General features: G+C 37.5%; 1 protein-coding gene across 1 annotated transcript; it reads left to right on the top strand.

Moving 5' to 3' along the window:
• Nucleotides 1–580: 580 nt before the first annotated feature.
• LOC122042891 (chaperone protein dnaJ 20, chloroplastic-like) lies at nucleotides 581–12,406 on the top strand. Its single transcript, XM_042603279.1, has 2 exons — nucleotides 581–1,207; nucleotides 11,962–12,406. The coding sequence occupies exons 1-2, from the start codon at nucleotides 743–745 to the stop codon at nucleotides 12,106–12,108; spliced, it is 612 nt and encodes a 203-aa protein (XP_042459213.1). The 5' UTR covers nucleotides 581–742; the 3' UTR covers nucleotides 12,109–12,406.
• The last annotated feature ends 805 nt before the right edge of the window (nucleotides 12,407–13,211 follow it).

The raw sequence follows: 13,211 nt of genomic DNA, 5'->3' as shown, positions 1-13,211 counted from the left end.
CCTGGGTACCTCGGTCTCAAATAGATGTTGCATGCTGACATTTTTTTTTTTTTTAAGGATCAGGCTAAAATATTCCCAGTGATATTTATTCATCTATATTTTATTTTGAGATCCATAATATTAAATCATTTGAGATGATATTTATCTTTTACTCCAACACATAACATATGCCCAACAGTTAACTCAATTGCTGCTTGTATATATATTTGTTCTAATATATATCTTGAGATTAAGTTCTAATGAATATCTCACTCTATTAGAATAAAATACTTTTCAAAATGTATCTGTTTGTATTTGATTGTACGGACATGATACTAAATTGTTTGGATGAGACGATCCTCCAATACGCACAACACAGAGTCGCTTTCAAAGGGATAACTCCCGTTATTCAGTGGCGCACGAATTTTCTTGTCTGTAATTTATGAATTGATCCATTTTGTGGATCGATTTATTTCAATAGAACTCATTATTTAAATAGATCATTCTTTGATCTATAGATTGTGGACTAGAAGATCTCGGCCTGTTATTAAGTGGGATAGCTCCCGTTAATTACAGTCACCTGCTTTTAGACGTCCGTGAAATTAAAAGGGAATGGTGGAGAGATTTTAAAGGTTCTCAATTCCCAGCCGCTGGGGTAGTTTTCCAACTAGGGATTTCAAAGGTTCGCCCTCGGCAATTTTTAACCCACACAAAATAAAAGGGAAAGGCGGAGCGAGAGAGTGAGTGTGTCCATTGAGATCCGATGAGCCTCGGCGTCGTCCCTGGGAACGATTCCTCCGCCCTGCGGCGGACCTTCTCCTTACCCCTCCGCCGCTCCACCTCTTTAACTATTCGACTTGGCGGTGGGCCCTTCCAGCTGCCGCTTCCTCGGTTTCGAGGCGCCTTGCGGCGGCGGCTCTCCTATACCGGTCCCCGCGCTTGCGTCGCCGTGGGAGAAGGGGCTAAGGCGCGAGAGAACTTCTATGAGCTTCTGGGGATTCCTGAGAGCGGCAGCTTCGACGAGATCAAGCGAGCGTACAAGCTGATGGCCCTAAAATACCACCCAGACGTGTCGCCGCCCGATCGGACGGAGGAGTACACGCACCGGTTCATTGAGGTGCAGGAGGCCTACGAGACTCTCTCTAATCCTCGCCTCCGCGTGCTCTATGATCTTGATTTATCGCGGGGGCTCCATCTTGCTTTCTCCGCTCGGAGGCGGGTCGATGAGGTTGGTAAATTTTATTCGTCTATGAAAGGATCATGCCAAAAATGTCTACGAAAGGTTTCAATACGATATCTACCATCCAATTGAATCTTTCACTTATAGATCTCCAAGCCTGTAGACTGATAAAACTAGGTTGGATTTTGATCAGTAAGCCCTTTTCTCCACCCGACTGTCAATTGTGGATTTAAATTTCACAAGTTGCAAGCTACATGTTAAAGTTTTCACATTTCTTTAAAGCCTTAGCTTTGAACCATTTAAGATTTTTTAGAGAATATGCAACAGAAATAAATATGATGGAGTAAACTTCTACAAATATTGTGAGAAGATGCTAGAACACCTTACAAGGATGAGCTATGAAACACAATGAAAACAACCTTGGTTAGATTCCTCCCTAGGCAAGTGGATCTTTAATCTAGACTCCTTCCTCAATCAAAAGATAGATACCCTCTGCCTAAGTAAACCATTGAGATGTTACTTTCTTTTTGTGACCTACCTCAGTTATCCCATTTGAGCTCCCTTTATTGCTATGGAACTTTTAGCATACAATTACAATTTAATAGACAGAAAAAACTTGATGTCCTCTGGAAACAAGCACACCCTCATGAATGAAAACCTTGATCTTGAATCAAATTCTTGGATATATTTGGGCATTTAATAGCAATGAAGTACAACCAAGTAGAAATCTACAATAGTGTGGATAAATATTCAAAATAACATCCAAAAGAAGTTTTATATATCATGGTCCAATATTCACTTATACAAAGCCGAAAAGGATTGGTCTAGTTAATTAGAAATATAGTTTAGTCCACTTACATTAAAAATATGAATATTTTAACCAATAAAATATTCTAGTCTATTGAAAAGGGTTTTCAGTCGACTAGCTATATCATAATCGCGTGCTTAAATTATTCAGCCAACTGTAGCTCACAAAGAAGCATTTTATTCCTTTAACGATCGACACTATTGTAGCCTTGAGTAATCTACTCCGGTTGAGTTACAAACTCCATAACCTACACTTTTAATTTGAAACCTAAGCCATCAACAAAATGTGATTCAGAAACACCCCTAGTTGCAATACTTTAAAGGAAAACAAGTTCTAGGTAACTTAATGCCTATCTATGCTATCAAAATATGGATACAATCATCAAAAATAAATTATAATAATCGACACAAGACATGGTCACCTAGTCTTTGAATGTTTCTTGAAGCTCATACTCTGCCCTTGATTCATCAATTCTTTTATCCAAGCTCTGTGGCTTCAATTTCCATAATCAAATGATAAAGATCCTGCACACTCAATGCAAATGATCAAACCATTTGATTTTTTAGGTATGCACATTGCAAGGTTGAACGTTTGTCATGCTGATCCACCCTTGTTTATATGATGCAATTATTGGTAGCCATATTTTGCTGTGTTCTATAGCTAAGCCAAAAAAATTGATTGGAATTACAATTTTTTGTCCCACATTTATGTGAAAATATCGTTCTTAGGCCTATTAATTCCGATGGAGAACTTCAAGATGTCAGTTAACTTTACCTGAGTTAACACAGATAAAATTGCTGTTTTGGTATATCAGATGCATATACCAAGGCTAGGTGGTCCTTTCTTTGTGTAGACTGATTTTTTAGTACTTGATCCCCTTGATCGACTGTTTTCTTTTGTCTGAAAGTCTGTCTTCTTTATAATGTCAAATCAAACTTCTACATTATTGAAAATATTTTCTTTTCATTAGCAAACTTTATTTAGTCCTTCCTCTATATTTGAGCTTTAATTCTCATGCCACTGTTCTCTCGCTCTAGTGTGAGTAAGATTGCCTATTAACCATAGATGGTCAAGATGGTGATACCATGGCTTTGAATTGGATCATAGTAGAACAAGAATCAATGTGTAAACTATTACTAGCCAATTTGAGATCGACATATGTTCAACTAGATTCACTAGTAAAACTTCGCCATGTGTGCGTTCCCTTTGGTTATGCACTCATCTCCAGGCTTATAAAGAGGGGTTAGAGATATCAAAAGAGGGAGTTTTGTTACTACCAAAAACATCTACAGTTCCTAGTTAGACGTAAAGGATAGATCGGTGCACTAAGCTCTTGCCAATGCGGGGTTTTGGAGAAGTGTCAGACCATATTGGGTCTATTGTATGCAACCCATGGTTTAAAATCTCGACTCGTGTCGAGGTTTCGGTCTTGGACCAGAACGATATGGTTTCGGTATCGTATCGCGCTATGCCGATATAGTTTTGATAATTTTTAAATATATAATATATTAATTAAAAATAAAATATTTAACATAAATATTTAAAATATAAAAATAACCTGGAAATAAATACGAAAATAGATAAATAAATAAATAAAATTATATTTTTAAAAAATTAAAATAAATTAATTAGATAATTTTATTTAGGTTTAATAAAGCCTCTTATCTCTATCATAGCTAGGAGTTGATTAAATCAATTTACCTAAGTTTTAATTAAAAAAACCCACCCACCAGATTTGTCACGTGAGAAAGTTGTGAGACAATGCGACCATAGGGTTCGTGCGACTTCGGGAGTGGTCGCGGGGGTTGCACGACTCTGCGGCTGCGCCGAAGGGGTCGCACGACCCCTTTGCGGCGGACACGGGGGTCGTCACCCCCTCCGCGACTGTTGCGGGGTCGTGCGACGCCTCCGCTACAAACACGGGGGTTGCCCTCCGCGACGGCCTTGAGGTCATGCAACCCCTCCACGACGATTGCAGGGTTGCACGACGCCTCTCTGCTGCCACGAGGCCTGGTATCATGATCGTTCCGGTGCCGGTCGGCGGGCGGAATAAGATGTTTCGCCCGTTTCAACCGGTTCGGTACGATATTTTAATCCCTGATGCAACCCTTATCTTGCATTGCAAGAGGTTGTGTCCGCAATTCGAACCCATAACCTCTAGGTCACATGATAATAATTTTACTGTTGTGCTAAGCGATAGCATGTTGGGCCAAAGTATTGAGTGAGTTTGCGTTAATTTTCTAAAGGCATGCAATAATGGTATAGCTATTAGTAACTTTATAGAAGAGATGCTATGGTTGTGAAGGTTTTTGAGCAAAACAGAGCTGAGTGTTGTTTGTTGATGATTTGACCATTAAAAAAAGGTGGACTAGATGCCTAGAGGGACATTCAATTGAAAAGGCCTTCGAGTTCTAGTTTATGATGACTAATAATGCAGTGGAGTATCTAATTTTTGTAATATGGTTGGTGATTGGTTTAGAAATAGGTTGATGTAGTACAAGTGTTTAGTGATTCTCAACCATTGCAAAAGTAGGTTTTGGGCAGTTTGAACTTTCAAGCTGAGGTGGACAACACAATAGCTTATGGGTGTATGATTAGTTCGTGTGCTTTTAATCTTCAGCATAGATTGCACCTTGAGGTTAGAGACGACAAGCAGTAACTATTTTCCAAAATTGCCACAATGACATCCGGGGAAAGATATGCAATAAGTACAACAACAACAACCAAACCTTATCCCGCTAGGTGGGGTTGGCTAAGAGATATGCAATGAGTAACCTCATAAATTGTTGATGCTTAAAGTACTGAGCATATAGTAACTGCAACAGAGGAATGCCATTACTGGATGGATTGGATGGATGAAATTTGTGCTTATTTACAAAATGAAGCATTGCCAATAAAGAGGGGTCCATCTTACTAAAATTCCCTATAGATTTGAGCTACTAGTATATGCATTGACTGATGAGATGAGGTTATTTTCTTACCATATTTGAGGTGTTTACATCTTAAAGAGGCCTTTATTAAAGCTCCATTTATTTTAGAAATATGGTCGGGCTAGGTGACCATATTTAAAATATTTTTTAAATGGAAAAGTATGGTCAGTGAAAATTTTTCTTTAGGTTAATAGAAAATATAAATTATTATTTTAATATTTTCTTTTTGTGAGCAAAGTGACTTCATTTAGATAAGAGCAAAAGAATCTTTACTCATCAATAAAGGCCTGCTTTGCATCTTCCACCCTTTGTCCATGTTTGGGTAGGTTAAGTGAGCCATGCAAGCTACATCCGATTTGGTTGGGCTAGTCTATTTAGTGGATCCGGTTGGGTTGATTGACTGACTAACTAAGCCATTCAATTGGCTTGCTCTAACGACCTGATTTAGAGAAATTTTTTTTCCTTCTGCCTGCCAAATAAAGAAAGTATTTTTGTTAGATTTTAGTATAACTTTTAAACAACATAAAAAAATCTATTTTAAACATATTTTCCCTAGAAATTCTTTTCCATAAAGAAGGGATTTTACATTAAACAAACAAAGCCTAAGAGAAGTGCATGAGGATATAGGAGAACCACATTGGTGTAAGGAGTTTGAATTTTGAAATTATAGGGACAAATTACTTTTATCTGACCAGACATTCTAAGGTTACAAAATTTAGCAAGTGTGAGTTTATCAAATGTTTGCAGAAGGACCTTAATAGGTGGAGGTAGAAATGTTACTTTTGGATTGTCTTCTATCATTCTATCCATGGAGGGTTACATTGACAGTCTTGGCCCTTTCCCATAGAAGAGATATCAAAAAAGTTATTTATCATGAGAATAAAACGTTTGACAGTTAGAGTCAATTCAAACATCACAGATGGATGACTTCTTGAGGTAGACAATCATAACTTGTCTTAGGTGGATTAAAGTTTTGGGTGGGATACTTCAAGTTTTCATAATTGATAACAATATCTAGTTTATTCGTGCCAGGTTCATATATGACATTGATTTGCAATTCAATTTGATTGCTCATGTATAAGCCAACGAGCAAACAGATATAATCAACAGGATATTACTTGAAGCATTAAAAGAAAAGTGTGGCAAACTTTGGGGCGAGTCGAGTGGAGTAACTCCCAAGGGTACTTTGGTTGTACAGACTATTCTGAGGTCAACAACTTCAACTAGATTTCAATAGTAATAATATTGGAGACCATTGTGCCCTCGTATAAAAATGGTAAGCTTTGCTTTGCCGGAGGTGCTTTGAGTCTTAAGAGTAAATCTGTATTTGTTTGGAATTATGTTTGAAAATACATATCAAGTACAAAACAGGCTAGTAAATGTAGCGAAGAGAGTTTGAAAGGCTTATTTTGTACCTTCAGGTGTTGTGTTGTTAAATTTGCATCATAAGTGTGATGTTAATTATTTCATGTGGGAGCCTTTGTCTTGATGATGCTGGAGGCATGTTGATCCATGAACAAGGACAAGAATACTCCATGAAGGGCCATATAAGATTGGCGAGGAAGTGTACCAATGATTGTTTAGATTATTTACTATTGGAAGGAAATAAGTGTCAATGATGTGGAATGCTGGCAAGCTAAGGAGATTTTTTGCTTGAATGCTAATATAGTGAGTTTTCTTTGTTGTGTGAGGAAAATGTTAAACATCCATTTGAAGTTGTTTTATGTTAGTGTAAATTAATTTATTGTGAGAGGAAATTGTTTAGTTTTTAGTTAAATGTTCAAAGTGAACTTGTAGGAAAATGCAAGCGATTGGTCGAACTAAAGATGCTAGTCTCATCTTTTGATTGGTTACAGGAGCAATGCAAACACTTCAGTAGAGCTAAAGATGAATGTCTCATCCTTTTTATACGTTACAGGATTAACATAAAGTAACACTTCAGGAGCTGAGGATGAGAGTCTTCGGTCTGAGTTGAAAGAACAATGCAAGAACATTAACCAAATTACGGTTGACAATCTAATCTTTTGGTTACTATAACTGATGTGCACTCCTAGATTGAGATGCAAAAAGATTAGAGGGTCTGTTGAGGTGACCTAAGTTAACATGATATTGTCCTTAGGTTCTAAGAAGCGTTAAAGGATGTATAGAGATAGAGATGCTCTGAAAGGAAAAAGATCAAATTCTTTAGATACTTTAAAGAAAATTTAAAGGATATAAAAGGATAGTCCAAAGAAAAGACTACAATGATCCTTGAAAGAATCGAAAGATTCATAGAAGTAATTTGAAAGAAGGGTAAAAATTCCTCAAATGGACACTCATAAAAGGGGAGGAAGCAAGGATCTAACGAGGCAGTGTGAGAAATAACCATAAGTCCTTATTCTAGGATGAACTGTGGAATCTAAAGAGGTGACTGAAACAAAATGTTTGTTTATAAATCCTTAGATCCAAGGAAGAAATGCCAAAAAGTTTAAAGGAAAATACTAAAGCAAGAAAGGTAAAGTAAGTTCCTAAAGTCCTAAAGGGTTTAAAGGGGGAAACAATCAAAGGGCATGTAAGTGTTGAGCATAAACAAAAAATAGATAGGTCGAAATGTCTGTTGAAGAAACTTTTCAATTTTATAGAAAAAAAGATACATAGTTGAATTTACGAGGGAAGTACCTTGAAGAAATTTTAGGGGCCTGAGCTTTTGGAGTCTTCTTTGATGGCTTTCCCTTGTTTACTTAAACATTAAGGAATTTGGCCTTACCTTTCGAGAAAGGTCATTGTTTTTGTTGAGTCGGCCTGTTCCGCCGTTGATCTGCTCGTCCCCAACAACCCTCATATACCTAAGAGAAGGATTGTCTTAAGGCAAGGGGAGGTTCAAACTATCGGTATAATTGTGCCCTAAGTGGTTCATCTTGACCTTAGATTTGGATGCTTGTGTAAAAAGATTTAGGTTGTGCAGTTGTATTTAATGTGTGTTGTGCAAGAACTTGACAAGACACATGTAGAGTTCGTGGAGTTCGTGACACGATGACTTGGTTTGCATCCAAGGCAACATGCTCAATGGCATAAAGGTTTGATGGAATTTGGAGAAGATAGCATGAGACATCTGAAGGATTGTAGGATGTGAAACATTGAGTTAGTGTTGGAGCAGGTCGTGGAGTATGACTTGGCACAGCCAACTTTATTGACTCAATGGTTGGAGGTTTGCTGGAGGTCAGTGTAAGATAATGTAGAACATCTGAGTGAATGTAGGTGAGGAACATTGAGGCATAGCATTGTCAATAGCGGGAAGAAGATGAACTATGCAGGTGAAGGGTGAAGGATGACAAGTGGAGTTAGTTGTGGGCTGGTACATTTGAGGGATAAATAACCTAGCAAGAGACAACCTTGATGGTGAAGTCAAGTTGTGGAAGATAAACTCTTGTGTGAGTTGAGAGACTTGTATTATATTTAATTTAGAAGAAGACTCGATTATTAGGATGATTATAGTTGAGGCTCCAGTTGACTAGAAGTGTGTGTTTGTAATCGATTGGTCAGCTGAGTCAATTAATAGTCGATTCAAGCTGATCAACCAACTAACAAAATATTGTTGTTTGTGGTTGAGTCGACTTGATAGTTGATTGATGACATCAATCCAATTGACTAATGAGCTTAGTCAAGGAGTTGACTAAGGTGTCAAATAAAATGTTTTTGTTCAGAGATGATTGGGAAATCAACTCATTGACATCAATCAATTGATGGAAATATTTTTCCAAATGGATTTGAAAAATTAGTTTGCCTTGGAGACTTTAGAAGTTCCAAGAGACAAAAGAAGACCCCTTAAGAAGAATAAGTGAACGAAAGAACAAGTCCAAAGACATGAGGCACGTAGCAAGATAATCAAGATATTAGTTTTATACACCCGAACTACCCAAGCCACCAAAGATAGTGTCTATATCTTCCACAAGGCCCTTTTGCTCCAAAACGAAGGGAGCATGGCTATAAATCAACTTATCAATTAAGAAGATTAACAATATTGAGGAAAAAAATGGGACCCAATAGTCAAAGTAGGAAAAACTAAGGTGGATGGACTCACTAGCAATCGTAAGTGGAGAGTTAATTGCCCAACTTGTGCAAGTCAAAGGCAAAAAAGAAGAAATAACCATGAAGCAGCGTAGCTGACTTCCCAAAAGCTCTGTCACACATGACTAATGAAATTCTACTGACTAGTTGTGATTATTAAGTTGGAAGTCACCTTGAAGGTCATTAAGTGGTATGTAACAAGGTTATTAAAAGGTAGACATTATCCATGGACACAAGCTCAATCAACTAGCTTGCAATAAAACATCTCAAGGAGTTAGACCAAGCCAGAGAGGATTAAAACAATTATGGCTTCTTGATGGCCGAATTAGTTGGTTTCATAAGAGTTCTTTGAAGTATGACTAGTTGATTTATTGAATCCATGCAGTTTATTTGGGAATGGTGAGTTATGTGGACAAATAGCTAGAGAGAGGGTGAATAGTGATTGTTCTTGCAAATCAAACTTACCAATGCCTACTGATCACCAATGCATAAATGTAATGTGGTATAGAACTTTTATTCCTACTCCGTGACCTATGACTCGTTGATGACACTCCTAAAAGCTCACTATCAACCTACATCATGAGCTTGAAGACTAAGAGGAAGGCTAAAGGACAATAGAATAAGGCTCAATTGATTTAAACAATCACTATTTTTTTGGCCTTCAAATGCTCCCCTTAGTCCCCTTTATATAGCTTTCAATCTCCTTTAGCTCCCTTATTAATCTGTTGTTTTATAGCCAATCAGTTGATTGAGTTTGCCTTTTTGGCGATTAGTTTGTTGAAGAGCGATGATGCTCTAATACCAATTGTTGGGACCCGTTGAGACGACTAGAGAGGGGGGTGAATAGCCTATCATGTTTTTTTCCTCTTGTGTTTGTCTATGATTTGAGTTAGCACGGTGAAATATGTATAACAATAACTCAAAATATAAAGGAAAGAAAGAATAACACAAATAACATGAAGATTCACGTAGTTTGGAACCTCTAATTGCTACTCCATAGCTCATGGTAAGAGGTGGAGAAACCTCTTACAATAATACGTTCTTACAACAATACAACCAAAAATACAAAAATACGAGCAAGAATGAAATAATACAAGTAAATAAGCTTTATATAATTTTGCTTTGCTTTGGCTTTAGATAGCTTTGGATTGCTGACTGAAGGATTAGAATGTCTTCTCCTTTTTAGAGTTTTTTATTCGTGACTGGAATTTGCCATTCAGCCAAATTCTTATTGGCTTCCTGTTGATTAGTTGAATATTACCATCTAGTTGATTGTTCCACTGTAGTCGCCTAAAATTTGGTGGTTGTCACAATTTTATCTTCATCTTAGATCTTGAGTCGACTGATATTACCATTTTCAATTAATACACCAATTGACTAGTCCTTAAACATTTTTGTTTGCATTTCTACTTGAGTCGACTGGTCAGTTGACTCATTCAATAGTTGACTGCTAATCAACACCACTTGACTACTACAAATCACAAATCCAACTGAACTATAATTTTGTGCTCTCAGATTCATCACTCTTATTCAGTCATACCAAGGTTGAATCTATGTCATGTCAAGAGACTCCATGTCTCCGGGACTTCCTCGTCTGTTTAGTATAAGCTGTCCTCGACTTACCAAGTCTTTATTGTTTGCTATTATCTAGTTGACCTTAACTTACCAAGCTTTCTATACCTAGTGTTTTTTCATCTCTGGGAGTTCCAGCATGCTTGACATCCAACCCTTAACCTACCGGAACTTCATCACTGCCAAGCATCTAGTCAATGTTGACTCGTTTTTTTCTATTGCCAACTTGGACTTTCCACATTTGCCAATAGTTGTTGAACTTCAACACTACTCAACATTTGTGCGTCTTCAATTGTGGTTAACCTCCTTAAACATGAAAATACAAATCTTGGTCAATTAAGACCAAGCCAGGCCTGATTGTACCAACACATGCCCATGCATAATGGCTGAATTTTAATGACCTTGCTATATGCCACTTAATGACCTTCAAGATGATTTCCAACTTAAAAACACTTTCATCTCCAGATTAGTCAATAGAATTTGGTTAGAAAGTCAGCTACACCTGCTTCATGGTTATTTCTTCTTCTCTACCTTTTGGCTTTTGCAAGTTGGATAGTTAATTCTGCCACTTACCATTGCCGGTGACTCTGTCCACCATGGTTACTTTTTCCTACTTTGACTATAGGATCCCATTTATTTCTCAATTTTGTTAATCTTCTTAATTGATAAGTTGGTTTGTACCTATGCTTCCTTCATTTTGGAGCAAAAGGGTCTTGTGGAAGAAGCAGAAACTTCCTGTGGTGGCTTGGGAGATTAGTTCTGGTGTACAAAGCTAGACACTGGGCCGGCAAGGAAGCTGTCCTGCATGCCTCCTACAATCCTACTACAGTGCATCTGATAGGTTGACACTGGGTTGGTGAGGTCAACTAGGATTTACCTTGAGCTAGTTCTTCACTTGATTTGTTGTCATCTATTTGAAAGATTGTAGGCTTCCATGGTCCGTCTGGCCCTAGTGCAGACTGTCCTTTTCTAAGGGTTAGAAAGCAGTGTGCTTCTTGTGCTCCTTGGAAGGAGTGAGTCACTTCATGATTTCCATGATCTCTTCTTCCACTTTGAGTTAAAATTTATATTCTTAAATAAGTGATGTAACTTGACTCAAGCAATTGGGATTAGTAGTTGAGCATGACAAATTGACTGGTCGGCTTTCTAATCCATGTGGTTCATAAATGGCAAACCGTTTAGGATGGTGCATATTGTGTATGGGGTTGCATAGTGGTCAATGCAGCTCCAAATTACTTTATGCATCTCTTTTTTAGCACACCAACGATAACAATCTACATGACCCTCATCTGTTTTGGCCAGCTATATGGATCTACACTCTCTATGCAACGTTATCACTAGTAATTTGCATCTTTAACTTACTCTTTGAATATGTTGAAGTGCATCCAGTCATGTTTATTTTTATCCGTCTCTTTAAGAATGACAAATGAATAATTTCTTGTCAGGAAGTGGAGGAGAGATCTGGCTGGAAAAGCCGTTGGCAAGATCAGCTCTCAGTATTGAAGAGGAGGAGCAGGGAAAAGGATTCCGAAGGTAACTTGTCTTGGGGGGCTCGAATGCGAAGGCAATGTGCTGAATCATCACATGACTAGAGCTATGTTTGCATGTGTAATTCTAATGTTAAAATTTCTGCTTGCGGGGAAGGGCTTCACATGCCTTGGTTACAGATTCAGCATATGTTCTACGGTCTTAAAATAATTAGCTGGCTAAGGCTCTAAAGTGGCGAAAAGATGGTGGAAGAAAGAACTGTGTTGTTTATAATGGATGGTACTTTTATATTAAACTCTGCACGTCGCATTTGTAGTCTTGAGCTTGCTTGCTTAAAGTCATGACAAGGTGGAAGATAAGTTTGGTTGATTGGTAGAAATGGTTAGCTTTTCTTTTCTCTTATCATACTATGGACAAATGGTTTCCAGAAGTCATTAAAAGGATGGTGAAAGAAATGACTTTTCCTAGTTCTACAAAAAAATCAAAATAAATATTATACAAATTCCAAGTGCCTTGTGAATTTTAATATCCTACATTCATTCAAAAAGCACCATTTTAGAAGAGAAAAATCTGATCCTTATAAATTTTCCCACTCTCTGACTGACAAGGCTCATTATTGAACAAGTTTCACTACCGAGCTATATCCGTAAAAATTCGCTGCCTAAGCTTCTGTTTGAGTTATCTTTTAGGTGCAGCTCTTGGAATGAATTTGTTAGCTATGAGTTTGCTCTTACATAAGGTGCTTCAGTGCCTCTCAACAATTGAGCCAGTAACAAGTAAACAATACATATAAGCTTTATCATTTACCCGAGAAAGAGGGAAAATTAAGTTCTGTCATTCCTTATATTTCATGGCACAAGATTTTGGTTCGAGATCAAGAGGGGGGTAAGCCGAGCTGAGCAGGGCTTACTTGTGACCCAAGCAGGAGCAAAATGGTTTACCTCCGGGACAATAGTAGAATATCTTCTTAATTTTTTAAGTATTTAAGGACTGAGTTTCAGTTTCAACAAATTAACGGATGAATTTTTCTTAATAGATATTTGACCTAAGAATGTTAAACTGATGAGCTATTCACTATGGGTACTTCTTTATTTACCTGGTAGTTATTGAAAAACTTATGTGAGACTCGATCAGTTATTTAAAATTAATTGATATAAATTAGATATATACTATTAACTAAAAAAAATAGAGGGGTGGACAACGTAAT

This window comes from Zingiber officinale, chromosome 2A (assembly GCF_018446385.1).
Source record: "Zingiber officinale cultivar Zhangliang chromosome 2A, Zo_v1.1, whole genome shotgun sequence".
Classification (NCBI taxonomy): Eukaryota; Viridiplantae; Streptophyta; class Magnoliopsida; order Zingiberales; family Zingiberaceae; genus Zingiber; species Zingiber officinale.
Note: the sequence above shows the minus strand (reverse complement) of the source record. Positions and strands in the feature narration are given on the sequence as shown.

Bases quoted from the DNA above. Each gene is read 5' to 3' on its own strand.
- LOC122042891 (XM_042603279.1), top strand. From the start codon at position 743: ATGAGCCTCGGCGTCGTCCCTGGGAACGATTCCTCCGCCCTGCGGCGG. The intron at 1,208-11,961 runs GTTGGTAAATTT...ATTTCTTGTCAG, and splicing joins CTCGGAGGCGGGTCGATGAG to GAAGTGGAGGAGAGATCTGG.